This window comes from Bombus fervidus, chromosome 5 (assembly GCF_041682495.2).
Source record: "Bombus fervidus isolate BK054 chromosome 5, iyBomFerv1, whole genome shotgun sequence".
In the NCBI taxonomy this organism is placed as follows: domain Eukaryota; kingdom Metazoa; phylum Arthropoda; class Insecta; order Hymenoptera; family Apidae; genus Bombus; species Bombus fervidus.
This window is the reverse complement of record NC_091521.1, coordinates 12,958,550-12,984,457: the sequence shown is the minus strand read 5'-3', so window position 1 is coordinate 12,984,457 and position 25,908 is coordinate 12,958,550. Positions and strand designations below refer to the sequence as shown.

Here is a 25,908-nt window from a genome sequence, read left to right as displayed (position 1 = left end):
AGCCGAGGTCCTCTATTTTCTCCTCGATACGGATAGAGAAATAACGTTCTCCTGAAATTGAGTTTAAATCCTTCGCTTCCTTTTAGATACGGAACAAGAAACACCAAATGACAGCAAAGACCACGTGCGTATCCTAACGGAAACGATCGAAGGATCGGACAAGCGTGGAAAGAGAAGCAAACGAAAAAAGAGAAAAAAGAATCTGACCGTAAAAAACGATTCCGTTAAGTCTACTATATAATAGAGTTCGAATTGCTAGCAAAAAGTAGGGGTGCAAATATCGTCTGATCATCGTTCGTGATCGTTTGTCTGATTAAGTTCCGATAGTCATCTTCTTGGTAACACGTTATATCGTGTCCAAAGCGTTCACACAACGGAGGTCTGTCCGTGCTAATGAGATTCGCTCGTTCCTCGTGAAGAGTACCTGTTTTGTACCTCTACGTAAACTCGGGGCATCCCAAGACGTTCGGAAGGCTCGCGGTTACTATATAAAGACCGCCCTGTGGATTTTCTCATCGTCACTTCGCTCTCGAATCTCGAAGAAGCTGCTAGACGAGTATCAAGTCGTTAATTCGCGCTGAACAAATCCGGAAACATGAAGGCTACACTAATCGTTTTGGTCGTCGTGTTGGCTACCACTTTCGCTTATCCTGCGTACCCTGGCTACTCTGACTATCCTGGCTACCCTGACGTTGGAGAGCAAGGTGCAGTACTTGAGAATCTACGTTAACTTAACAGAGAAGCTTAGTTCGTAATGTCATTCGAAATTTCACAGTTTGTTCAAAATTGTAAAATTAATGATTGGAAAGTTGCGATCAGAGGGGTAGTGTTTATGGAAACTAGAGTTGGGATCAAAGTTAGAGCAGGTCGATCGTTAGGAATGTCCGAATGAGAAATCAAAGCTGAAAATCAAACGATGTCGAACAGTACTTTCGATGGTTTCAGATCTCTCGTCTAAGGAACACGTTATTCGAGTCAAGCCGCACAATGATTACATTTTCTTCGCGGTTGTTTAATAGTCGTACGATAGCTTCTGTTTTGCATCTCGACAGACGTTTAGTCTTGAACGTAAAATGATTAACATGCTTCGCGTCACATCGGCGGGATTGAAATATACTTGCCGCTATGACTCATCGTTTAGTGAATGCCTAACAGATCTTTGAACGGAAAAAATTATTACTTTTCGATCTTAGTTTTTTCGAAGGTTGTCGCGATGTTCAACTTCCTGAAAGTTTCACCAAATTATCGCCTGTCGACCTCTCCTCTTCTTTTTCTCTCTCTTTTTTTTTTTTTTTTTTTTTTATTTTTTGATACAATCCTCTAATTTAACAATCCTTGAACAACAAGCTATAAACTTTCGAAACTTAAGCCACATTTCTTTATTCTTGTGAAATTTCTAGTTCCAGATGTTCCAGACGTCCCACTATCTAGGAATGTTAGAGAGGCAAATCCAGAACCCAGCCATTTCGGTTACGGTGGACTCGGCGGATTCGGTGGATACGGTGGATTCGGTGGACACGGTGGATACGGTGGACACGGTCTATACGGTGGATACGGAGGCTATCCCTTCGGAGGGGGTAGTTTGTCCTCTGCTCACGCCGGTTCCATCAGCTCCCCATTCGGAAGCGCATCTTTCGCAAGCGCAAAGGCCGGGTAAATATTCATTATTCGTCAATTGCAGATTTCCAATTAGAATTTATTTATTCGAGATTAGATCGAATTATTTCTTAAATATTATATTAGAATTTTATACATTGTCTTTTCTCGTTGCAGAGGCTACGGATATGGGCGATAAGGAATTGATCCGCTCAAAAATAAATACTGGATAACGACCCCTAGCCTATGATGCTCAGTTTTGTACGATATCGGAACGTTTGAGTTAGTTTTTTGTAAAATAAACTTTTGTACATTAGACTGGATTAGGTTGTTCTTTTTTTTAGAAATATAAACCCATTTACTCCTCCTTTATATGTCAGAAATTTTTGTAACATGTTTCAAAATAATATCATCTTTCCTTCATTTCGAGTCTACGTGAAATATATCGATTAAATCTTTTAATTGCTGTCATGATGATACAATCAGACGCAAAGCGATTCTACGAGAAAGAGTAAGGGGAAAATGTAGAATAAAATCTTTTCCTGTGACGCTTCGTTTCCGAGAAAATCGAGTTGGCAAATTTGACAAATATATCTAAACTCGGATAATTCCAGACTGAGCAAGAGCAAATAAACGAATTGAACTACGTGTGAAAATAAGTCAAAAGCGTCGGAAAACATTTTTTCGTATATTGAAACCAGTTTTTAATCACACATATTCAAACTTTATTTGCTTAAGAACGAGACCTCAAATTTTATTTTGCACTTTTTACTTATCTTTGCACGCATTATAGCCTTCTGCCGATTGTTTACTTACCAATCTAGTGACTACTTAATCAAGTTTAAATATACTTGATAAATCTTTAAACTCGATTTTCTCAGAGACAAAGAGTCATATGAAGATATTTTTTTCCATATTTTCGACTTATTCTTCCACGTAGAATCATTCTGCGTTCGATTGTACCATCACTTAAAGATCAGCCTGTAAAATAAAATTATCTAAGGGGAAATCCTTTTGGAAAGACGATATCAGAGTTAAGATTATTTTACTATATCCGAATTGAAACTCATTGAATGCCAGAGAATATTCTAACGGTGCGAACATTTAACATTCGTAACAACTCGGAATGATTCGTCGTGAAATAGCTGCGTCTGATTTTATCGGGATGTTAGGAAGGGAAGTTTGGAAAACACGGCATAGCAGAGTGCGTTTAACCACGCATTTCGCCACTATAAAATCGATCGCTCAACCGGCCAGCAGCAGTCATCGACGTAGCTCGATTGATGATCGACTTTTCTCCAAGGATCCGAATAGAAAGTTAGAAAAAAAAATGAAGCTCCTAACAGTTTTGTTATTGTTATTCTTCTTGAAAGTGAGTAGAAGTCGTATCTTTCTCGTTAGTATCAATTCAACGTTGATAAATCTGTTTCTAGGTACAGTACGGATCCTTCGCTAAATTAGGATCGACAGGTGAGAGAAAATTATCTTCATGGCAAAACGAAGATTAAAGTTGTCATTTATCCACGTCTTCGTGTAGTTGTAGGTGCTAATATCGTTCGTTTTCTTCCTTGTTTTCTTTTTCTTGTTTCATTGCAAAGAAAATCAAACGCAAGAAGGTCAACAGCGAAGCGTTCGAGTTCAGCGGGTCTCTGACCGCCAGTTCCCCGGAAATGACTTCCCTCGGACAGAAAGCTCCATAGAAGAAATCGTGAATCTGCGTGTGGCTCTATTAGGGAGCGGCGATTATTTCGAGAAACTTCGGAGAGACTTTCCTAATTTGGACAATTTAATACAACAGGAAGCGAGTATCAGCCATAAACCACACGATCGTATTTTAACGTACAAAATGCTTCTAATTTTTTTCCGAAGAAATTACAGGGGCACGATCCACGAGTGAACATAACAAAAAGATATATTAATAATAATGATACGTTGATAATAATGCAGCGATTAATTTAATATTTCAGGCTCGATTAATGGAGGAATTCATAATGGCCGTGAGAGGCTTGATCGAGGACGGCATCATCACACTGAAAAATCTTGACCTCGCGATCAGCGAAATGATGGATACCAGCGCGGTACCAACGTCCATAAAACTGGTGTCGAAGACCGATAACGATTTGGCGAATATTCTAAATTCGCTGGAACAGCTGGACTTTTATCAGCGTGACGGTCAGGGAAACGAGAATCGGGAGAACTCAAGTAATTTTTAGAAAGAAAGTTTACGATAGTCGTAAGAAATAATCCTACGTTACAATTTCCTAATTTTGATACTTTTCCTCGAGGAATTCCAAACCGCGTCGAATCAGTGAACAAGTTGGAATTAAAAAAGGCGAAGACCGTCGGACGATTGGACAACGTAATGGCGAAATTACATAAACATTTGACTTTTGTTCAAAGTGTGTTTGACAGAATCTGCAGGTAAAGAAAGAAGAATCTAGTGGTAACTTTTTCAAACTGATATTTCACACCACATCAAAAATTATTAACGACGCTATGAATTGCGAATGATTGTTTTAGACTAATTTATGAAGTAATTTGGTGTTTTTGATAAATGATAGCAGATTGCGTATCTTGTGTTTGAAATTATCTTTCGAGTGACACCTTAATTTGCATTTTCCGCCAAGTGTATTGTATCTCGGGCAATTTAAAATCAAGAAACTCATTGTTACTGCTAATTGTTCATGGAATTTTTAATATAAAACGGTTTTACAGGAAATATCACTCTACGCTGTTGACTCAGTCGAGCTCAAGCGATCCTGAAAAGTTCGCGTCGATGAATCAGCCCAAGAAAGTGTCGATACTTTAGATTTTAAACGATTACAAAGCAAAGTTTATGAAACTAGCGAATTAATATGTTCTTTTGTACAATCTCTTCTCAATAAATAATTGTATGCTTTCTGAATAAAAATTTTTTCGATAAAAATATCGTAAAGCTTCTTATCGACAAACGTGTTTTAATATAGTTGACGAATGACTGAAACGTTACGTGAAACCGCTTTCGTCCAGAAAGTTTGATCGATTAATGTAACTGGTAGCAACAAGAAAGAAACAGTGGCGAGCCGAACGTTTTCTTCTCGTCGTAGGGTAAGTTTATTGCTATTGCAATTGTCATAGAGTTGCAAAAACGATGCTGTCTGAATTAAATTACACACGAGAGAACGCTTAGCTTTATCTTTAATCCTAAATCCTCAAAGCTTCGAGCGAAGAATGTAGCGCAAATAAATATGTGGCGACTACGTTTCAAACGCAAAGTAAGTCCTTGAATCGTATTAATGCTTTTCAGTAAAAGAACAAACAATTAAACAGTACTGATACATTGTTATTTCAAAACGAAAAGAGATTTTAAAGATATCCACGAAGGATAAGCAGCTTAAAACGATATTTAAAGAGTTATAAGTTATTCCTTTCATATTCCTTTCTTCTTCTTTCTTTTTTACCAATGCAATGGCTGAAACTACTCGCATGACTCATGAATCGCGTGTATGCAAACTTGGAGAAGCTAAACCGAGAATTGGAAGTCGACGGTGTTTCTAGCCGTGACGCGATTTAATCTGGTGTGAAATTGCACCTCTGATATCTGAATTCAAATTAGTTAATTCGATTCATTCCGATGTAACCATTGAATTACACTGCTAGCTAGATAAACCGCGAACAATGCGCTTTCCTTAAGTGATAAATCGTTGGAAACTAAAGCAACGAATTCACCAACATCTACAGCAGCGAAACTATAGTTGTACAATAGAGAGAGAGTGTGTGTGTGTGAGAGAGAGAGAGAGTTGCATTCGTTCAGGCGCAGAGTATCGATATTTAAAACGATGTAAATTTCAAGTTTAGATCGTTAAAGAAATTTTAGATCTAATTTCAGTTAGCTGGCGAAAGTTAATTGAAGCAATATCCCGAATGTTATTACGTATTCTTTGTGAAATTGGTTCTCGCTTGTAGTGCCAGGCACGACATAACAAAGCACGCTAGAAATACCTCGGAATAGAAATTATATTTTTATTTGCCCAACGATCTCATAAGTCGTACGATACCTTCATATTTTTTAACGAGGTTTTGATACGAGCCAATCTGATCTTGCACGAAATACTTGAAAAGTAGTTTGCTTATGCAAATAAATGTATACGTGCATACATAACTTGGTTTCTACTTCTGGAAAGTCTTTACTTTCCGTAAAGCGAAACGTTATCAAATCATTTTTGCAAATTTTCATGCAAATGGAATCATGAATACGTGTAATACGTCTAATACGACGATCAAACGATAAGAGAATCGCAAAGGAATCGTGGCAAGTACAAGTTTGACAAGTAGATTTTGTCCTTCAACTCGTTCAATTCCAGAGATGTGTGTTACGGTCGAATTGCGTGAAGACACGACAAGCACGTTTTATCGAAGAACTCGAAGGAAGAAACAGGGGGAAGATTCGGTTTCTAATCGAAAACGATGAATCATTGCGTGTTATTGATCAATCGATCCGTAACCATAGCTTCAATTGTCTTGGCGCGATCGATTTGCATTCGCGTTATATCTGCTATAATTAGAACCAAGGAAATACGTTTCCTAACGACGTTTCGTAAACGATTAATTAATCAACTATTAAATTTATCGAAATTCAGACGTTGAAATGTGAAACTACCTCGAAACCTAATCCGAAGAAACAAAATTTTCTCTACCGAAAAATCCGATCGGTGGATCGAAACAAGGCAAACTCACCAGCAAAAATTTCACAATTCAACTCATAAACGCTACTGAACGATATTAATTTGATTGATAAATGACTTACCGGTGGGAATCTTCTGAAAAAGTTTCACCAAGGATGAATCTCTCGATGATGTCCGACAAGATTCTAAAACTTCATTAAAAATGACCGAAACACTGACCAATCGATGTACTGGCGAATTTCAGGCGGATGTCCAGGGAACGCAGCCTCACGTCGAGCGCGAAAGCTCGAATGGATCACGGGAGCGGCGTCGGCGTCGGCGTCAGGGTCGGCATCGGCGCCGATAATCAAGGCGCCGTCAACCTTTGTGCAGGCGCTACGTTGATGAAAAGTGTCTCGATCTTCTTGATGAGCGGCCGTAAAGCCTCCGTCAACAGCAACAGGCAGACTTCCGGCAGCCCGAAGCACGAGCCTCGAAGAAAACATCGTAGAAGGATGCCAGTCGCGGGAATTACGAGAAGCTCGGCGTACACGGCCAAATTGATCGAATCGTTAAAGAGGAAAACCAGGTTCTGCTGGCAAGTAAAAATACGCCTAACCGTAGATTGTTTTATCGTTAACACCGGAAAGAGCATTTAAAGAAAAAAAAAAAAAAAAAATGAAAACTCCGGTGCTTTTAACGTCAAGAAGATTATTTTCAAAAGGAATCGAGATCTAATCGACGAATTTGCAATAAATTATTCTACGACTTTTCTTGTAAATCTCGAACAAGTTATCACTCATAGAAATGCAATAAAAGAAAAAGAAATAAATAAAAAGATTATAGATTCTAAAAATTGTTTAAGTATGACAGGTATATTAATTTTATAATAATTACCTATTTGTAATAACGTAATTCCTACCGCAGGTCGGAATTGGATAATTTGTGCAAGCTGTACAAAAAGTTGACTACTTCTGGACAGCAACAGGTTGGACAATCTGTTATTATCGGGAGGAGGACTCAGTCGAATCAAACTATAGAGGTAGCGACACTCGTAGTGTTTTAAAATTATAGGAATTTTAACTCGCGTGCATGAATCGTGGCATGAATGAACATGCGATGCCCACGACTCGCATTGTGTGATACTTCCATCCCCAAATTGTTGAGAAACATACGAATATAACTAACGAATTATAATCGAAGGAAAAATAAAAATAAATTTTTCTGCACCGCTTACTTTGCTCCTTCCGTTTGTTGTTAAGAGACGCGGGAATATTTTTCAGGGTATCGACAGGGTGATTTTCCGCGAGTTGCTGCACAACACGTTCAAGGTAATCACCGAAGACGTGTTGGTGGAACGTATGTTCTGTTGCTGGGATCGAGAAAACGAAGGAATCATCAGGCTAGAACCGTGGATCATGGGACTGGATCTGTATCTTCGTGGTAGTCTACGGGAGAAAATTGAATTTTGTTTCAAAGTCTATGATTTGAACAACGATGGCTTCATTACGAAAGATGAGATATTCCAATTATTCAAGTATCGATCTTTTTCTGTAACAATTAGTCATTAACGATACTTACTCACGTACTAACCACAAACGTTTATCCAATGCTCTAGGAATTGTTTAATCAAGCAGCCAGGAGAAGAGGATCCAGACGAGGCGGTGAAAGATCTATCTGAATTAGCGTTAAAGAAGCTGGACGTGGATCGAGACGGGAAAATCTCTTTTCAGGATTACAAGGTAGCTGTGACGGAGGAACCTTTGCTGCTGGAAGCTTTTGGGCAATGTCTGTCCACGGATGAGAACTGTGCTGCTATTCTGGCTTCGTTACGATCATAAGATAATGCGTTGATCAGGAAGAAGGTTTTGGTTTTGGATACTCGTAGCTTTACTGGAAAAATAATAGAATACACGTTAATTATAGCGAAGAGTAAAATACACCGAAAGAATTCGTAATCATGGCACCTGCCGTTTATTAAAAACAAATTCGATAGTAATCGTAATTATAAACAATAATAATATTAATAATAATATAATATAATAATATAATATAATAATATAATATAATAATATAATATAATATAATATAATAATAATAGCATAATTACAAAATACGCTCGATCTGGTTTTCTTATAGCGTGTTTGCTGAATCAGTCTTAACCCTCGGATTACCAAGCATCGAAATCACTCTTCGATTTTTTCCCATTTTTCATATCTTGATTTTCTTTTCTTCTTTTTTTTTTTTTTTTCTCTTTTATGATTCTTACCGATCTCACCGTTTGGAAAATATCGACTGAACGTGCTCGATCATCGATCGATAACCCGAAGGCTAATTTAAACTATGAAACGTTCTAGAGGTATGTTACAGTGATGTAAGGGGTTTCTTCTTTATTTTGTAATCGAAAAAATTGACTTCTCTGCACGCGCAACAAAATATCGGCTCTCGTCGTCGCGGTACTTCCGGTTTCAGGGACCCGTGCCGCGACCTCAAGGTTCCATCTTTCTTTATTTTCACGGATATACTCGTGTATCTTTGTGTATATATACTTTTTTCTTCATTTATTTTATATATATACTCTGTTATATATATATTCTGTAATAATTAATATACACGCACGCGCTCGCGCGTTCACAGGTTGCATCGTGAATCGATTGCGGCTTCTTTGTACGATATAATCACTGGAACAGGGGTTGAACGATTCAATTGTACCGAAGGCAATCGGATTTTTAACGAATAATTATATAATTATACTTTATAGTGAGAAAGAGAAAGAGAGAGAAAGAGAGAGAGAGAAAGAAGGATAAGGGAGGGTAATTTTTATTCGCAAGCTCGAAAACAGAAAGTAGAGAAATTCCTTGAATTTAGCTTTACAGGCATTTGTACATTGATCCTTTGTGCTCTAGAGTTTGTATATTTCCATCATAGAATTTCTATTCCACGAGGGAACGGAAAGTTTATATAAATTTATTCGAAAAATCCGATTTCTGCCTAAAATGTAATATATTTTGAACATATGAATCTTACGTATTATAGTCGTGAATCCCGATTTCCGATGTACCCTGTGAACACCGGTGTTCATAAACGCGCTCCACGGAAACGAGCGGGACTTTTATGCGCGAATAAAAAATAAACGATCCACGTTCGTTTCGTTAGAGTGCTGAGATCTGCTGAGGGTGAGTCGAACGACATTCGTCCACTGTGACGTGAAACTAGCAGTCAGATAAAATACTATTTCGTCTTTTACGTACATATATATAACATATATATTCATATATATATATATGAATATGTATTAGATATATATATATATAGTCAATATATTTATATATTATACGTATATTAATTCATCAAAGTGGGAATGACGATTATTTTTCTACTTGTTCTTTCTTCATCGTCACTATGGTTCTGCATCATAATCCTTGTTTAAACGTTTCCTATCGTGTAACTCTTTTTTTTTCAACACTGATGTTTCGCAAATATGCTCATTTTTATACGTTTTTTCCCATTTTTTTTCTTTTTTTATTTTGCCTGTTTTTTTACATTCTTCTTCACTACTGGTAGCGTTTACTATTATTTATTAAAGCGTTTAAAAACTCCGAGATTCTACGACGAAGAGAAAGTGTATGTGTGTGTATGTGTGTGCGTGTGTGTATGTGTATGTGTTGCAGCACTCTTGAAACGGTATGTATGTTAGCCCTTTGAAAGTTATATGTCTCGTGGTGGCATCAAGCCGTCAAAATAGTATCTTACCCACTTCTAGAAACTAGACAACGAAGGTTCGAGGAGGATAGACGCGTTTTATTCCGGTTTCTTTCTTTCCTTTCCATTTCTTTTTTTTTTTTTTTTTTTTTCTTTCTTTTTAGGCACTTAAACGTCGGGAGTAGTGTGGGAACCTTAAGGTGGAGGTCCATCGAACGCCTGCTATTTGCTATTTACAGTCTTGATTGAGACGCGTGTTACATCTTCCAGGAGGAATTGTGTTGCCGACGAACGGCACGTCGCGTATCGTACGTACGAGAAATTTTGCCATTCGTTGAAAATCGACTGAAGAAAAACTTGGAAATTTTTACAGTGAAATTACAGTACGTATTCGTGTCAATCGTTATAATTTGTAAATATACGAAATTATGCAACGAGGAATTTTTTAAAATCTGTCATAGTTAGCTTCGGAGTTTAATTAAATTTCTGTTTGTATGCTTCCGTGACATATTGTTAGAGAATTTGTTTGCGCACGATACCAGGAGTGCCATTCGTCTCGATGGAAAAGTAACTGCCTGTACGATATCTAGCTAAAAAAATAAGCACGGAAAAAAACAAAAAAAAATAAAACAGACGTACCGATAACTCAACGACATTTACAAATAATGTAAAATTTGTTCTGCGTATGCCCGACGATTGAGGCCGGACACATGTAGAATTATTCGTGTCACATTTGCACGCAGACACATCACATTTACACAGACACACACGTACGCACGCACGCACCTACGCATACGATATCGTGCACTATATCAAAATACACTTACGTCACCTACAGAGTAATCGATTCTTTATATATATATATATTATATACATATAATAATATATGATATATATATATATATTATATATTATGTATAAAAATCAAAGCGCATATTACAACGGTGATCCGCGACCGCGCGATAATTATCAATTAATAGCAATTATATTATAAACAAGAATCAGTATCCGACGATAATAAATCATAGTAATAGTAAGAATAATATTAATAAAACAAAAAATTTATAGTAATTATTAGTACAATATATGTATACATAAAAATGGCATTATATTTTTTTTATTCTTCTTCTTCTTCTTCTTCTTCGTTTATCATATTCCCTGCTCTTCGTTATCTTTATTCATCGATTTAGTCGATCCTTACGCTTGATACACACGCATATATGTTAGGTAAATAGTTAGATGGTTGGACGCAACTTTAGCATTTTGCAACGTGCCTATCTTTCGCTCTTAATTGTTCGTAAAAGATTAGTAAAACGCATAAGAACAATACATTCGTCATAAACGTCCGGGGAGATTCAATTTCTCTCTTTCGTTTGCTCTCAAATTTTGCTAAAAATATAGAAATCAGCCTTCACAGTGAGATTCGAAAATTCGTCACAAGGACGATACTTTGGAAAAGTAATTTAAAACGATTGAATCACGATTTTCATTCAGAGCATGTAATTTTTAATTTTCGTTTAATAGCTCGTTTATTAAATGATTCGAATCACATATATATATATATATATATATATATATATATATATATATCAACAAATCATATATATATATATAATTGAAGTATTTTGGATAAAATAAAAAGAAGTTTCCTTGCAGACTGATAAAGTTGCTCCAACCGAAGGATTCATTAAACATCCAGTATATATTCCGTCGAGACGTGCGAGTACACGCGAGCACGTCGCAAATTAAAGACTAGCAATTATGGTTCTCTTACAGAACTACGCCGTAATTAGATAAAATCGTGATGTCCGCTTACGCAGCTGATTATCCTACAAGTATATTAATGATAAATTCTTTTTTTTACTAAAATATAATTATTATAGTATTCTGTGTTCCGCCAGTGATCGTTTCTTTTTTCCTGTCTATTTTTTTAAATAATATCTAATCGACGAAACTGTGGGAATTCACACGACGATGACGCTACATCAAAAGATGCGGCTAGTGAATATTAAATGCTGAGAGAATGTAAGTGAAAAAAAAAAAAACGAACCTTATCATTTAGATTGTCGATACTGTATACAGTTGAGAATATGTATAAAAAAAGTACTCCTTTGAATTACGCGAAAGCTACGTATCAAATGCAAAGACAAATTTCTTGTTCTTTTCCTTAGACGAACAATATGTAGACCCTGGACTGTTTCCATGGGCGGAAATATCTCGAGCGTAAGTTTCGTAAATGGGACAGTTTGTAAAAATAATGTAAAAAATGATGCTAGTAAGTCGTGTGGCAGTAAAATCTGGCAGTAATTTAATTGGCTGATGAGCTTTCGCGTGAAACAAGTCTTTTTCATTGACTGGCAGTATCGGTAAGAGGGCAGTGTATCAAAGTTAACGCGTCGTCATTGCATTGATTCTCACAGTGACGTAACTAGCAACGTATTATAACGATGGACAAGTGATTCGAAACACGGGGCATGCGACTAAATGAAATCTTACTACGTTTAAAATCTTCGTCAAAGTTAAAGATTTTCGGATAAAATTTACATTCGAAGGAATCCAATGTCCAAGTACTCGCTTCGTGGGTAAAATTCGTAATAGATTCGTAAAGAATCGTTTGCCCATCTTGCAGATGTACCGACTGGCGCAACACACGGAATAAAGACTGAGACTCTGTCGCTCCACGCCATGATTATTTTGGCAATTATTGTACTTTCCTATATGTACAGCTCTATCGTACATGTAATATACAGTGATGTATATCGAGCACTGAAAGGCAAACGCACAAGTACACACCATTCATCGAGTTCTACCTCTTCATCTTATTTTGCCCTTCGAGAAGGAAATTAAACTAAAATAACTAAATAACGCTTCAAATTTCGTTCGTTCATACTATTTTGTTATCGAGCCGAAGAACGCGTATTAAAACAGAATGCAAGAACCTAGAGAGCGCCTCGTCGAGATAGAGCTCTGGTTCGCGACTTTCTTGGAAAATAGAGACATGTGTCGTCGTTACGCTTTCCTTTCCAGATTCATCCGCAAGAAAAATATCTCTGTGACGGACACATGGGACGACGGACCGTCTCTTGGAAACCTCTAACCGTTCCGCCGATGGAAAAAGGATTGTAAAAGCGATTAAAAATAAGTCGAACCGTAGAGAAGAGCGCGTAGAATTTGTACACACGGCTTCGAATCGTTCAAAATAGTTCTGTTCATCGTTCCTCGATAACGGAGTCCGTGTTGCACCGTTTAAAATCTTGTTCGATTAATACACCATCCGACAATGAGTCGACTCTGCATCGATGGAGAGGAAAAGCCTATAGAAATTTCTTTGATAGTCGCGACGATGGAGCTGTCGGTTTTAACTCCTTGTTTGGCAATGTTGCTCCAGGCAACGTGCATGAATTTTGCGCATAAAACTGCATGCAAACACTCTAACATCTACTTAACGTCTACGTGTAATCGTGTTTCGTGGGATAAATCTTGGAACTCCTAAAATGCTTTCGTAATTCTAAGAGAGTCGAAAATTCTTCTGCCAATACAAGGGTTAAAACGCGTTCTTCATCCCCTGGACTAACTCCCAAGTGAAACAATTATTTTGCGATTGGCGTTTTGCTTTTGTCTTGTTTTTCTCTTAAAATTATTAACTCTTTCTTGACGTTATCGTTCACGCGATAAACTTTGCACCACAGTAAACGTTAGCATTCCTAACTTTCGCTGGCGAAAATATTGTCAACTCTATTCTTGCATTTGGTTGTATCCGATGTTAGTGTTTCGATTAGCCTTAGAACCAAACGATCGATCAGTACATACCATAGATCATCGTGTTACCGATCTTGAATAGGATCGCATCAACGCGATACATAGTGATCGATTTATCACATGACGCACTTAACGTCAAGAAAGAAGAGAGCGAAGTAACACCTTCGAACCTTTTTCCTCTTTCTCTTCGTTCCTCCACTTGAGTGAACGAACGTAAAATAGAGAGGACGTTGCAGTGAATAGAACCGAATGGTAATATTCGAAACCCGAGAAATGAATCGCTTCAAAGGGTGGAATTGGCTCTAAGTTATTACGTGCTGTTCTATATACGATTCGTGATCGATTAAAATATAGATTATGTATCGCTTCGAATACAAAAATACAATTCTCGATGGAGATCAACGGGCGCACGGAAGGCCGTATCCGCCCCTGTGCAATCCTTTCTCAATTGCATCGTCAACGATCTACTGGTACAACTGTACACGCACGCACATGCACACACGATACGTACAATGTATAGGTATATGTAACGCCTTCAACCCTCCCGGTGAATGGGTGGTTTGTTCTATGCAGAATACGAGCAATTATTTTCAACACCGAAAGGGTTAAGGTATACGTTCTGCTATAGTCCAGAAGAAATCCCACGGTGCTTCTGTCTCCAGGAAAAAATCAAGTTAATTTTACAGTACACTCTTTCTATGTAACTGTTGTCTTTTTTATAAGAGGTACGATAGTACAAAAAAAAAAAAATAATTTGTTCAGTAGTCGTCCTCTCTCCATCTTAAAATATTTCTTCTGAACTGAAAGCAGATCGTTTGCTACTCTGAAGATCTGTTCAGAGTTGTTGTAACGTTATATGTGTATATATATAATATACCTATATCTTTTTTATTTGGAGTTTCGAAGAAACAATTGGCTGTCGTTGCCATAATTCGTCTACACTTAGTGGTTTTGCAAAGAAATTTTCTACTCAAGTATGAAAAATAGTACTTGATACATAGAGGATATAGATGTTCCAAACATAGAGTACAAAATCCAAGGAGAAACCAGAAATAGAATTAATTGGATAAATTATGAATGTATCGCTCTTTCGCGTTTTATCTTCAGAAATAGTTCTCCGATTACGTAGATCAACGAAACAACATAGAACAATCCACAATTAAGATTCTTCAAAAATATAATTCCTCGCTCTCGTCATCTTTAACGAGATTAGTCGAAATTATCTGACTTTTTCCTTTGAATAATGGAACTAGTTCTTTTTCCCTTTCGTATCACCCAACTCTGACGGATTTTAGCTGTCAGCCAAACGTTCCTTGAAGCAAACGTAAAATGATGTAGTATATTAGCAATGCCCCTGAATCGAATAATTCGCAAACTTCATAGCGGTTAATGCGTACCTTAAACGCGCGTTTTTAATTTTACCCTTTCTTGCTTTTACCCTCCGGTACAATTCTTGTTTTTCTTTCTTGTTTCGCTGCCTTATACGGCAGCTATCTAATACACTGATCGTCCATCTAACCCTTTGATTATGAAATCCCACCAGCAATTACTCCAATAATAATTTACCAATTTAAGAAATATGTTTTAGTTTAGACTCGATTAGAAATTAATTCGAATTTATTGTTGGAACATTGGAACCGAGGTATTATGGTCGATCTTTCCAAGTCTGCAGAGAAACTACTACGGGAAATATTACACATATAAAAGGTTGATATACGATCAGGTTGACCATTGAAAAGGACTCAGAAACAATGAACGCTCAAAGCACTAGAAGCACAGGCGGCAGATGCGCATACATTGACGAGTGTCTCACGAGTGTGTAAAATGTATCATATTAAAATACAGCTCTCGATTATCCGCCTTTTTCCTCCTCTTAACTTCATTTTTCTTCCATATTTCTTTTCTCTTGCATTCTATTTTATTTTTGTTTTTTCTTTTCTTTTGTTTGTGTCGTCGCTCTTCTCCCTGTGTGTCGTATCTGCTAATGCTTTAATATTAATAATTAACGTTACTTTTTGTTCTCTTTATCGCCCAGATTTTCATCGTCAAATCATCTAAAAAATATGTCCTATGTATTCTTCTTATTTTCCCCATTCGCTCCCAGATTCTCTCCCCTTTTTTTTTCCATTCTTAATGTATCCTCATGATCTTTCAAAAACAACGAGATATACCGCGTATTTCGTTCCAGACAAATATTACCGACACACATACACACATCGTAAATCGCTTGTACGTACAGTTTGCCTACGCCTAGTTGTATCTGCAGAGTGAAACACGGACGGTAGTGCCTAAGAGAAGCTCGCCCAAGATCCGAGAACCTCGCGTGCCGTATTGATTCCGTTATCCGTATTGGTCATCGTTTCGCATTTTCCTTCATCCCACTGTCCCTTCTCCAAACACGAAAATTCTCGTATACTACCAGACGTTTCTACTCCATATCTCCCTTTCTAACTCACTCCTCCGGATGTATCTCGTACCGCTTTATCTCTAATTCAAATCGTTGCTCTTTATTACCAACCAGGAAGATCTTTCCTTCATGGCGCGTCTTCGCGTCTCCAAGAACCACATTCTCAAGAAAAATCAAGTCGTTGATCATCGATCCCCATTTTCTTGTCCCCTTTTCTTCTTACACGTTTCTTTCTTCGTCCCTCGATGCACTTGTTCGAAACCTCGGCACAGCCTCTTTGGAAACTACGGGCATTTCCGTGGCCGAGCATCGCCTCCTTCAACAGTTCATTCGTCGCCCTATCTCATCTTGATTCTGGACTCCCTTCGAGTTTCGAAAGGCGATCGACGCGAACACCACTGTCGTCGTTCCCTCTTGAATCCTTGCTCCTTCACGTCGTTAAAGAGGCAACCGGGTTCTAGCCGTAGGTTTCCAAAAACGAAACCCATCGAAAAAAAAAAAAAAAAAAAAAAAGAGAAACGGCCGGCGAATGTGACACGCGAAGATCGATACAGACCGCCCCGGTCTTAAACCTCCGGCGTGCTACTGGCACCGAGTTCTCGTCAGTTAGGAACGGCTCGTCACGCTTTGTCCCGGTTTACGACGCTAGATTCAGGCCTGTGCTTGATGAGATACCATCGAAGTTGGCCGGGACTCTTTCACAAATAATCGTTGTCCACCGCTTGCGCGTCCTGCGACTTCAGGGTGGCCATTTCTTCCACAGTGCCCTCCTCCACGTCCTGCTCCTCCACGAAGCTAATGCTCCCTGCCTTGTACCACACCACTATGTCCACCACGAACGCGAGAATCAGAATTCCGCCTGTGGTACCTGGGAAGGATTCACGCAGAGATTAATTAATTAAAGAATAGATCGCCTATTATGAAACGTATCGCGAAGAGGTCAAATTTCTAAGTTCACAGACGGTTCAATTCTTTGGGTTAAGTGAAGTTAAGAGAAATTTAACCTCGATATATAATAGCAATAGCGAGCAGTAGCCAGGAAGGTCGAGGTGAAGATATTTCCGACTCCTCCTCGCCGCAGATTTCTGCCTAACCGCGTACGTACCATGATAGAACATTCTAAAGACATTCGAGTCGTAAAGCCAGCAGGCACCTCGCTCGCCGCAAGCGTATTCCCATACGAGACAAGCGGAGTCCACCACAGCACCATAAACGATTGGACACGGGACGTTACCTGGAACCAACCGACCAACGGATCATACGTTTGATAAATTCATTTCTGAAATCATGCGAACTCGAGACTTCCTTTGGATCTCCAAGTCGACCCAAGGAAATAATAATTAAGATTAAGATCTCGTTTAATTCATTCGTTGAGAAAAACAAGCGTTGGAATTGAAAGAACGATCGAGGTTTATAATTACCAAAGAGGCCGATGGCGAATTGTATAAGCCCCAAAGCCATCGCCTTGTCCCGTGGATCCACGCACCGTAAGATCAACAGCATGGAGCCCACCTCGCTGGTCGAGTGGATGAAAACGAACACCGAGAACAGGATCATATAAACCCAAAAGTTACTGCACTCGAGCTCGCAGTAACCGATCGTCGCGGTGTTGGTCGTTTCCGGTGTCGTTAGATTCGTCCCGATGCACTGGCAGTTGTAAAACTGAAAAGCCAAGGAACCGGCCTCGTTAAGATATGCCGAGTACGCTGATGCAGATGTTTTCATACCGGTTGCAACTTTGTTCCGTTTTCTACATGTTCAAAGTCAATGTATGCTAATGCCAATAAACTAGTTCGATCAACTTTTACTCAACAGTTAACTAGTTTTACTACTCGACTATGTTCTATATCGTGCTGTTCCAAAAATTCTACTTCAAACTGACGAATAATTTTTTACGAAACAAAGGGGAAACGATAAAACGATGATTTCGACGACCATTTTTATAGTTGATTTTTATAGTCTCTCGTGTTTTTCCTCCTACAACGTCGCGATATTTTACATGCAGCTCCATTCGATTGCAACCTCAAAATTATCTTACATTTCTCTGCGACAATTAATTACAGAAGGAAGCGGGCAAAGGATTTCAGACTTTTTAATTTTGCGTCAAATCGGGTCGGTTCGCGTGAAATCCGAATAACTGGAAATGAAATGCTCGCGACTAGGCACGCTTCAATTGCGAAAGTAATGACTTGCGCAGTTGCGCAATCAATGAAGCATTGTTTCGTCCGGGCGAATAACGCGATTTCGTCCGTAAATGGTAGAACAACGAAACGTTTCTAGCCTAGTTGCATGCTACTGTCACCGATAATTACGGCTGCGCGGCTGTTTCCCGATGCAACGAGCTATATATCAATATTCTGCCGCGATGACGTCACTGACTCTATACAATCAGGAGAATGCAATCAAATTGCGGAATAGCGAAGGTGTTATTCGATTCGAATCGCGAGGACGTATCGGCGTAATGAGACGACGAGGACGGCTTTGCATCGTGTTTTACGTATTCCCCGATTAATTGGCATCAATCGTATAATCGTACGTGTCAGCTACTTTTTACTTAACTACCTATTCGACATAATTATTTAACGCTATCCACTTGACGCGTGAATGATTTTTCTCGTAATTCCTTCGTAATGAATTTACATCATTCTTTATCGTGATGGTAAATTGTCGTGATACTCACCGAAGCTACCTTGCCATCGACGACCGTGTAATTGGAACAACCCGCGTGACACGCGGAAAAATAAGTTTTCCCATCAGCACTGCAAATCGGACTGAATTTGTTCCGAACGCAGTCGCAGGTAGCCTCGCAGACCGGCTCGAAGCTGGACAATCTAAAAGGATTTTGTCGCTTGCTTAATGTCAATTCCTTTTTCAATAAAATCTACGTAAACGGCCATTATCAACATATGTAAAATCATCTGCACCAGAGCTTATCTCTTTATTTCACTTTAAACTTCCCGCGGTCGGAACTATAAACATTTCATACAGAGTAATTTATGCAAACGACCGAATGAGAAGTAAGTGCAATTAGCCTAAGTGCAAGATGAAAACGTTGAAACGGAGCGGACGGTTACTCGACTGCAGAGAGGAAAACCAAATCTTACCCGTTGGAATGCGAAACGAGACCAGCGAAATCGTCCATCGGGCAACCGATGAACATCAGCACGCCCATACCGATCGCGTAAACTATCGCTGTGAAGGCGATCCAGGCTGCGACGAACCTGGCGTTAGGCTTTGCCCTCAGGATAAACACTCCGCTAATTATAATACCCAGACCCATTACTAAAATACCACCGACACCTGCGAAAAAATAAGACAGCTTAGGATCAAGACCAGGCCTCTGTTACGATGAGTAAACGATTTTCGTTTACTCGAGTCGACTGTTCCATTCGATTCGAATAAAACGTTCCGTTTGTTTTATTTTATTCCTCTTTTCGATCCGATCATCTTTGAAAAAAAGAGAAACAACTTTGTCTGTGTTTGTCGGAGAATGAAAGCGTAGCTTCGAAGGATTCGACAAAAGTACTTCCATGGAAGAAAGTTAACGAGAACAACAGGATTCGGGGCCAGAAACTCCCCTCGCGTGTCTATTCGCGAAAATTACCTGAGATCATGTTCGCATGATGAGCTGGCAAGCGAAATTGGCTCTCGAGGTACTTTGGCAGGAAGGTGTAGAGGCCGGCGATCGGTAGGATGTGCAGCACGCTGCTGGCCGTCCGGAACATAAGAATGTCGTTCTTCAACAGCCTCTTCACCGCTTTAGGGAAGTCTGCAACAGGTAGAGAGAAAAGGCGAGGTGTAGCGAGTCTACCGAGTCGTGCAGGCGACGCGAGCCGAGCACCGCGACCTGCAGCCAAACCATTTACATGAAATTTGTTCGTCGTCTTTCTCGCTTTTCGGCTCTTTGTCCCAAGCCTTCTATTCGCGACTCTTGATGTTTCTTAACAAATTACGAAAATAAATCTCACGACGACATGCGAGAAAAATGCGTTCTTCGTACAGTTAACGAAAGAAAAAAGAAAACGTTGTGCGAATTTACTATTATTACTTTTTTTCTAGACAGTTTTCTATTTCGATCTACCTCCTTTTCGTGCTCGGCCGAAGCACGAGAGAATCGAACACGGCCACCGATATTTTCCGATATTTATAAACTCAATTACGAACCACCAGCTAATTAGACGTCGATCGAGTTTTCCTTCGTTCTATTTTCGAGGGAATCCGACGAAGCAACACGAGCGCAAGTGGGAGCACGCACGGAGGAGAAGAGAGCGGCCTGCAATCGCCCGAAGCTCGAAAAACGAGAAACAGATGAGAAAAAGAAAGCGCAACGCCGATGCTTTCATCGACACGGGAAAAACGAGGAACGATCTGCAGCTACAGGCAGCGATAAAGGTTTCGCGAGACACGCAGGATCTTTTGAAAGATCCCGATAAGAACGGCGGGCTATTTTACTCCTATCTTTTTTCCTTCACATACTCGTCGTCCCTTGACGTATCAGCCTCAAACAGACGAGTTTCTTATTTTGTAACTGATAATCGGATATATACCGTCGATCGAACAAGACCAGTCTTCGCAAACGAGCTTGCACCTTCGTTAGAATAGCTCGCATTATCAGGTTTAACCTCGTTCATCTCGTAAATGTTATCGATGCAAATGTTACGAAGTGAACGAGAACGTTTGCTTACTCGCGCGGAGACCTAAAACCTTCGAATTAAAGTTTTTTCGGTGGTTTCAACGACTGCTTTTTTTAGTCGTCGATCTAAAACATCGATGAAAGAAGGATACAATCAACGATTGACGCAATTACGAGAAGTAAAAACTGGGTAAAAAAAGGTCCGAAGGAGAACGCTAAACAAGAAGCGACGTGGCACGATCGGATGAAACATCGATTTTCGAGCAATCGTAAAAAACGCGAATTCCTGCATGGAACGGATGGGGGAAAGGATGGGAGTGGAAAAAGAAGCGGAGAGAACGATGCACGATGAGGCGTCCGCCTTCGTGCGAGGTTTCCGTTCGAGAAACCCTAGGTGGAAACTGACATTAAGGATGCCTAGGACTGCTCTAGGCTTCCAGGAAGGCCAGGCTAGAGTCGTGGCAACCCCGCATAGAGAAGTCCTGCAGACCATGAGTAGACAAACGTGACTAACATTGCGCTCCGTGTATTATCGCGACAACCCTGCAACAGGCACATACAGGGTGGCCTATCGCGAAAAGTCACAGAAACGGCTGTACGGCTCCTCGAACACAGGAGACAGAAAGGCGAAAAGACTGATAACTTGGAAACAAAGGGATTTCTATCGCTTATGATAATGATACGTAACTAGGAATCGACCAAGCAAATCTTTAAAGACGTCGGTTAATCGTCGTTTCAAGCAGAGTTCAGAGAGATACGGTATTCCCGAGGAAAATTTCGAATGGAGTCTTCAAACGGACGCTAACGAATCGAGTAATACGCGAATCGCGTGCATGTTGTTGATTCAACGGCGACCTGTCCTCCGAGGCGATCTTCTGGCATTGCACGATCTACTTCACGACAGTGCCACGTACGGAAGTTTCTGTTGGAACCGTAGCTCGTCATCGTAACTCTATACTCCACGACATTCCAGCTTTTTTCCAACCTGCTTCTTGTATACTCCGTTTGCAACTTCCTCTTGGAAACTTTCCTGCTCGCATCGAACCACCGAAAATCGCTTCAGAATTCAAAGTAGCTAGTTGTATCTACGGTATCCGTGTAACCCGTTCGAAATCAAAGTTACGCATACAGTTCGGATAAAAAGCATTCGATGGGAGGTCGGTCGATACGCAAGCAGATCGTTTCTGGAAATTCCCGGCAAAAAGAAGTCGAAAGGCCCGAAACGTCTTCGGATTTCTCGTCTCTCCGGTGTGCCATGTGTACGTAGGAGTAAAGGATCGGCGGTCGTGCGTGTGTGTGGACGCGGCGGACCCGTGTGTGCGTTAATAATGATGACTGACCGACTGGTGCACTAGGTGGGGCAAGTTCACGGTCATGCGTCGTGCATAGCGCTCGGTAGGCACGCGCGCGCGTGCATTTCTGCGTGCATATACGGCCCTGTTCTCCTCAGGCCGCGTGTGGATCCGTTCCTCGCCGGGAAGAGAACTTATCTCAGCTGTCTCGTGCACCTTGGCCGACATAACACGCGCGACGTAACGCACCAGAAATGCGCCAAGCGACACACACACCGAGTCTTTTCACTCTCCTCTTCTCTTTTAAATCTCTCCATCTCGCGTGAACCACGACCCCGCAAGGAAATTATTCTCCTGCTGGCCGGATGCGCGCCTCAGTTTTTGGTCGAACAGCGTTCCTTCGAAAACACGAGCAATTTGCTTCGCTATCGCCGTCCAAGCTACCGAACCAACTGGTCTCCGATTCTTTCGCAACTGAGTTTTCATCGAGATAACGTTTCGCCATTGAGTTTCTCTTCGTGATTAATCGTTGTACGTACGTATGTTATATGGTAAGATCGAAGCGTCGAGTTTGGATATTTCTCGTTGATCGAACGAGTCGACTTGCAACGTCCGATATGCTAACGATGAAATTAAGCGCAAATAGGCTCAAAGTCGGTGGTCAGAGTTATTTTTAAATAACGTGTACGATGAAATGCAGCAGAGAAATGCACGTGCTGCACTGGAACGTACATGTCTCATTATCGATGCGATTCGTGCTGCATTTTGAGCAGCTGCCTCTTTCAGGAACAACATTCCGAAACACTGTCGGTCAAGGATAAAAAAAGGTACGGAGAAGTTGATGTTCGCGTTGCTGGAATTTATAATTCTCCTCTACGTTTAAACATATTTTTCATTAAAGGAATTAAACTCTTTAATTCGCCTGATCGAACGCCTTTCTATCATTCTCGTGCCTTTCATCGAACAGATGTTACGCGGCCTTCGATCGAAAGTTCCAACGAAGCGGACCAAGAATAAACGCACGAAGGGTCGGCCCCGCTCTGTCCCAGCGAAAAGGGTTCCTAGAAAAGGGCTCGCCCGTGTTTCAGAAAGCGTTAGCCTGCGTGCTCACGATCGAACGAGCAGACACACCGGCTCTGAACCTAAATTCGCCACTGACCTTGACTGCCAGGTTCACGCTTCAAAGATCATCTTATTGGCCCGTCCTTTCGTCCCGATAAACGTTCACCGAATACATAATGCCCTCATTGTTTCGTCGTCTTGCCAAAACATCCGGACGTAGAAATGTTCGTATTGGACCAATGATCATCGCTTATTAACGCATTTCGTGATTCGTGTATCGCGTGTTGGTAACATAACAATCGGCTATTTGTTTCCCGAGTACGAACCTAACTACACAATCCGTAAACGTAAACAAACAACTCACGAAACCTAAATAAACAAATGAACATCGTAAACGATAACGAAATCAACGCGTATGTAAAATGAACCTAAAATATAGCCTGTTCTACGTGACATTTAATTATTTCAATAGGAAATTTTCTGTTGGTTCGTAGATAACCTCGTCGAATCATAAACGTCTTATTTTGTAATTTCTTATCGCTGCTCGCCAGTGAACGCATAATATGGCAGTATAGTATCGAGTAATTTAAAATTATAGCGACAGCCATGTCTGCGCGACACAAGGGGGCCATTCGTTGCATAGTCGCGAACGGAATCAACCCAGCACGACCGGATATACACATACGCGGCTGGACTACGATAAATACGAGGTTTCGGGACGACCGACGATACTTTTATCTTTCTCGTCGAATCTTCCCCATTTCGTGGGGCGGCTACCAAACACGGGGAGAGAACGGTCGCGGAATGGCTTACGGGAAGTCATAAAATCAAATTAAACCGTTCTGATCCGATGGTCGCAGCTTAAACATCGGCCTCTCGTTGACGAACAGTTCGCATCGCCACGATAAATCAGGGCTTACCTCGGAGACTAGGCTTTTTCGCATCCGCCCGTTTCGGCGGTGTTCTGCTCGCGGGCAGCCGCGTCGGGAATGCGAACATTCCTATACTGACCAGCATCAGCATGGCGGATATTAGCACCAAACCTGAAACATACAATTGCGCGTGTTTTCTTCAATTTGGTTTTTCTTATGCCGTTTTGTAAATTTTGCAAAACTTAGGCAACGATACGGGGATGAAGGGGAAGGATTCGACGATATGAAAATCAAAGGAAACAATTAATCATAAAACAAAGCTTGGAAGATTGGTGTTTCCGAGGAGACGAGATTGTAAGGAAGTACATAAGAAATTTCAATTTACCAAGCCACCATGCTCCCACCCATCTTGGATCCGTCGGCGTGATTTGCGGATTCGCCGACAAATCCGCGTAAATCATCGTGCACAATGAGCCTAGAATGAAGCCTAGGGCTGGTCCGAGGATCCTCACTCCGATCGTAATCGCTGTAACAAAATGCATCGACGCCGCGTTCCATGAGTATGCAAATTCTCGACAACGTTGAAACTGCGATGATAACACGACAATAGACCGAGATGATCAAAATCAAAGTTGTACGTATTCGATGATTCTGGAGGCTCGCCAAGACGAAGCTTCGCAACGAGAACAGTTTGCTTTCCGACAGAACTCGGAGCACGTACTGTTTCCACTCTTTTCTTCGAAACATAATAGGATCGCGATACGACCGTATTCTTACGCGATTGTATTCTTACCGAAATAGAGTGGGCTTTCTCTGCTGGCCACATTGTCGTCGATATAAGGAATACCAAGAGTGTAGACTGCCGTCTGACCCATTCCAACGCCCAACAAGGAGACAAAAAATATAGCCAGGACCACTGTAGTTATTTTACTTTGTATCCTCTGCTCCGTCAACGAGTCACCCTTGCAGTAATTCATCGTATTCATTTGAGCCGGCGTCGTGGACGAGATCCAACTATGAGAGAGAAAAAAGAAAAAAAAGAAAAAAAAATCGTCAATAATACCGTACGGTTTGCAGAGCGTCTAATCTATTCGATTGTTCGAACGTTTACGGTGTGGTAACGTGGCCTGTTGATTGTTCCTTTTATTTATAAACGCGAAGAGCAAGGGGATAGGCACGGGACCTAACCCATTTAAAAAAAGGTACGATCGATTACGGTTGGAATGAAGGCAGGTAAGGAGAAATGGGTCGGACAGAAATTGCATAATTTCAAGAACGTGCTTGTCGTTCCAATAATATCGACGGTTTTAAAAATATGTACTAAACATGCAAAAAAAAAAACATGTAAAAAATACGTAGTGAACGAATAAATTTGAATCTCCTTGCGCGAATAAAATCTAGAGCAATTATTTATTAAGCGTTAAGAAATAAAGTATTAAGTACTAAGAAACGCGACAACAGCCGTGTAAGTGATTAAAGAGAAGGGATTCTATTCACCTATCCATTGTAGCGTTCTCTGATCGTTCTTGCAGTTTACAAAGATTCGCGGGAATAGGATGGGTGTTGTTTGGGTCGCCACCCTCGAAACCGCTGAAAAACATCTCGTTCTGATGGATCAGCTGTTCACCGAAGATGAAATGGGGCATCGAGCAGGTGAACGAGCTCACTGCGAACAGGATCATGCCCCAAGCGATCCACTTAGGCCGGTGACCTTGGCCCCCGTAGTACGTAAGCAGGAGAGAGGAACCGATCTGGCCGATCTCCGTCGCTGACATTATAATACCGGTGGTCTTTGACTGAATCTGGAACAGCTTCTCGATCGTCGTGATCACCGAGACGAAGTACGTGTAGTACATTCCCTGGAGGACCTGTAAATCCACGCGCAATTTAAAGCGATAAGTTGTCGACGAACAAAAATATCATTAACGATTTGACAAAGGCT

At 40.4% G+C, this 25,908-nt stretch overlaps 4 protein-coding genes across 6 annotated transcripts in view; 3 read left to right on the top strand and 1 right to left on the bottom strand.

Annotated features, from left to right (window-relative positions):
• Positions 1–508: 508 nt before the first annotated feature.
• On the top strand, positions 509–1,919 carry LOC139987255 (uncharacterized). Its single transcript, XM_072003282.1, has 3 exons — positions 509–704; positions 1,401–1,653; positions 1,774–1,919. The coding sequence occupies exons 1-3, from the start codon at positions 596–598 to the stop codon at positions 1,793–1,795; spliced, it is 384 nt and encodes a 127-aa protein (XP_071859383.1). The 5' UTR covers positions 509–595; the 3' UTR covers positions 1,796–1,919.
• Positions 1,920–2,818: 899 nt separating this feature from the next.
• Positions 2,819–4,522, top strand: LOC139987248 (uncharacterized). Its single transcript, XM_072003273.1, has 6 exons — positions 2,819–2,968; positions 3,030–3,066; positions 3,195–3,397; positions 3,564–3,798; positions 3,882–4,017; positions 4,312–4,522. Exons 1-6 carry the CDS (start codon positions 2,927–2,929, stop codon positions 4,403–4,405), a joined length of 747 nt encoding a protein of 248 aa, XP_071859374.1. The 5' UTR covers positions 2,819–2,926; the 3' UTR covers positions 4,406–4,522.
• A 1,986-nt stretch (positions 4,523–6,508) lies between these two features.
• On the top strand, positions 6,509–8,479 carry LOC139987356 (calaxin-like). The gene is made up of 4 exons (XM_072003517.1): positions 6,509–6,837; positions 7,167–7,281; positions 7,523–7,776; positions 7,858–8,479. The coding sequence occupies exons 1-4, from the start codon at positions 6,509–6,511 to the stop codon at positions 8,078–8,080; spliced, it is 921 nt and encodes a 306-aa protein (XP_071859618.1). The 3' UTR covers positions 8,081–8,479.
• Positions 8,480–12,968: 4,489 nt separating this feature from the next.
• Oatp74d (Organic anion transporting polypeptide 74D) overlaps positions 12,969–25,908 on the bottom strand; it is an 82,807-nt gene continuing 69,867 nt past the window's right edge. For all 3 annotated transcript variants that reach the window (XM_072003262.1, XM_072003263.1, XM_072003264.1), the window contains 10 exons: positions 25,464–25,834; positions 24,760–24,980; positions 24,352–24,492; positions 24,015–24,137; positions 19,712–19,876; positions 19,212–19,407; positions 18,788–18,938; positions 17,529–17,769; positions 17,213–17,341; positions 12,969–16,975 (listed from right to left, as the gene is read on the bottom strand). In XM_072003262.1, the coding sequence (XP_071859363.1) occupies positions 16,806–16,975; positions 17,213–17,341; positions 17,529–17,769; positions 18,788–18,938; positions 19,212–19,407; positions 19,712–19,876; positions 24,015–24,137; positions 24,352–24,492; positions 24,760–24,980; positions 25,464–25,834 (1,908 nt within the window). In that variant the 3' untranslated portion in view covers positions 12,969–16,805. The remainder of the gene's footprint in view (positions 16,976–17,212; positions 17,342–17,528; positions 17,770–18,787; positions 18,939–19,211; positions 19,408–19,711; positions 19,877–24,014; positions 24,138–24,351; positions 24,493–24,759; positions 24,981–25,463; positions 25,835–25,908) is intronic.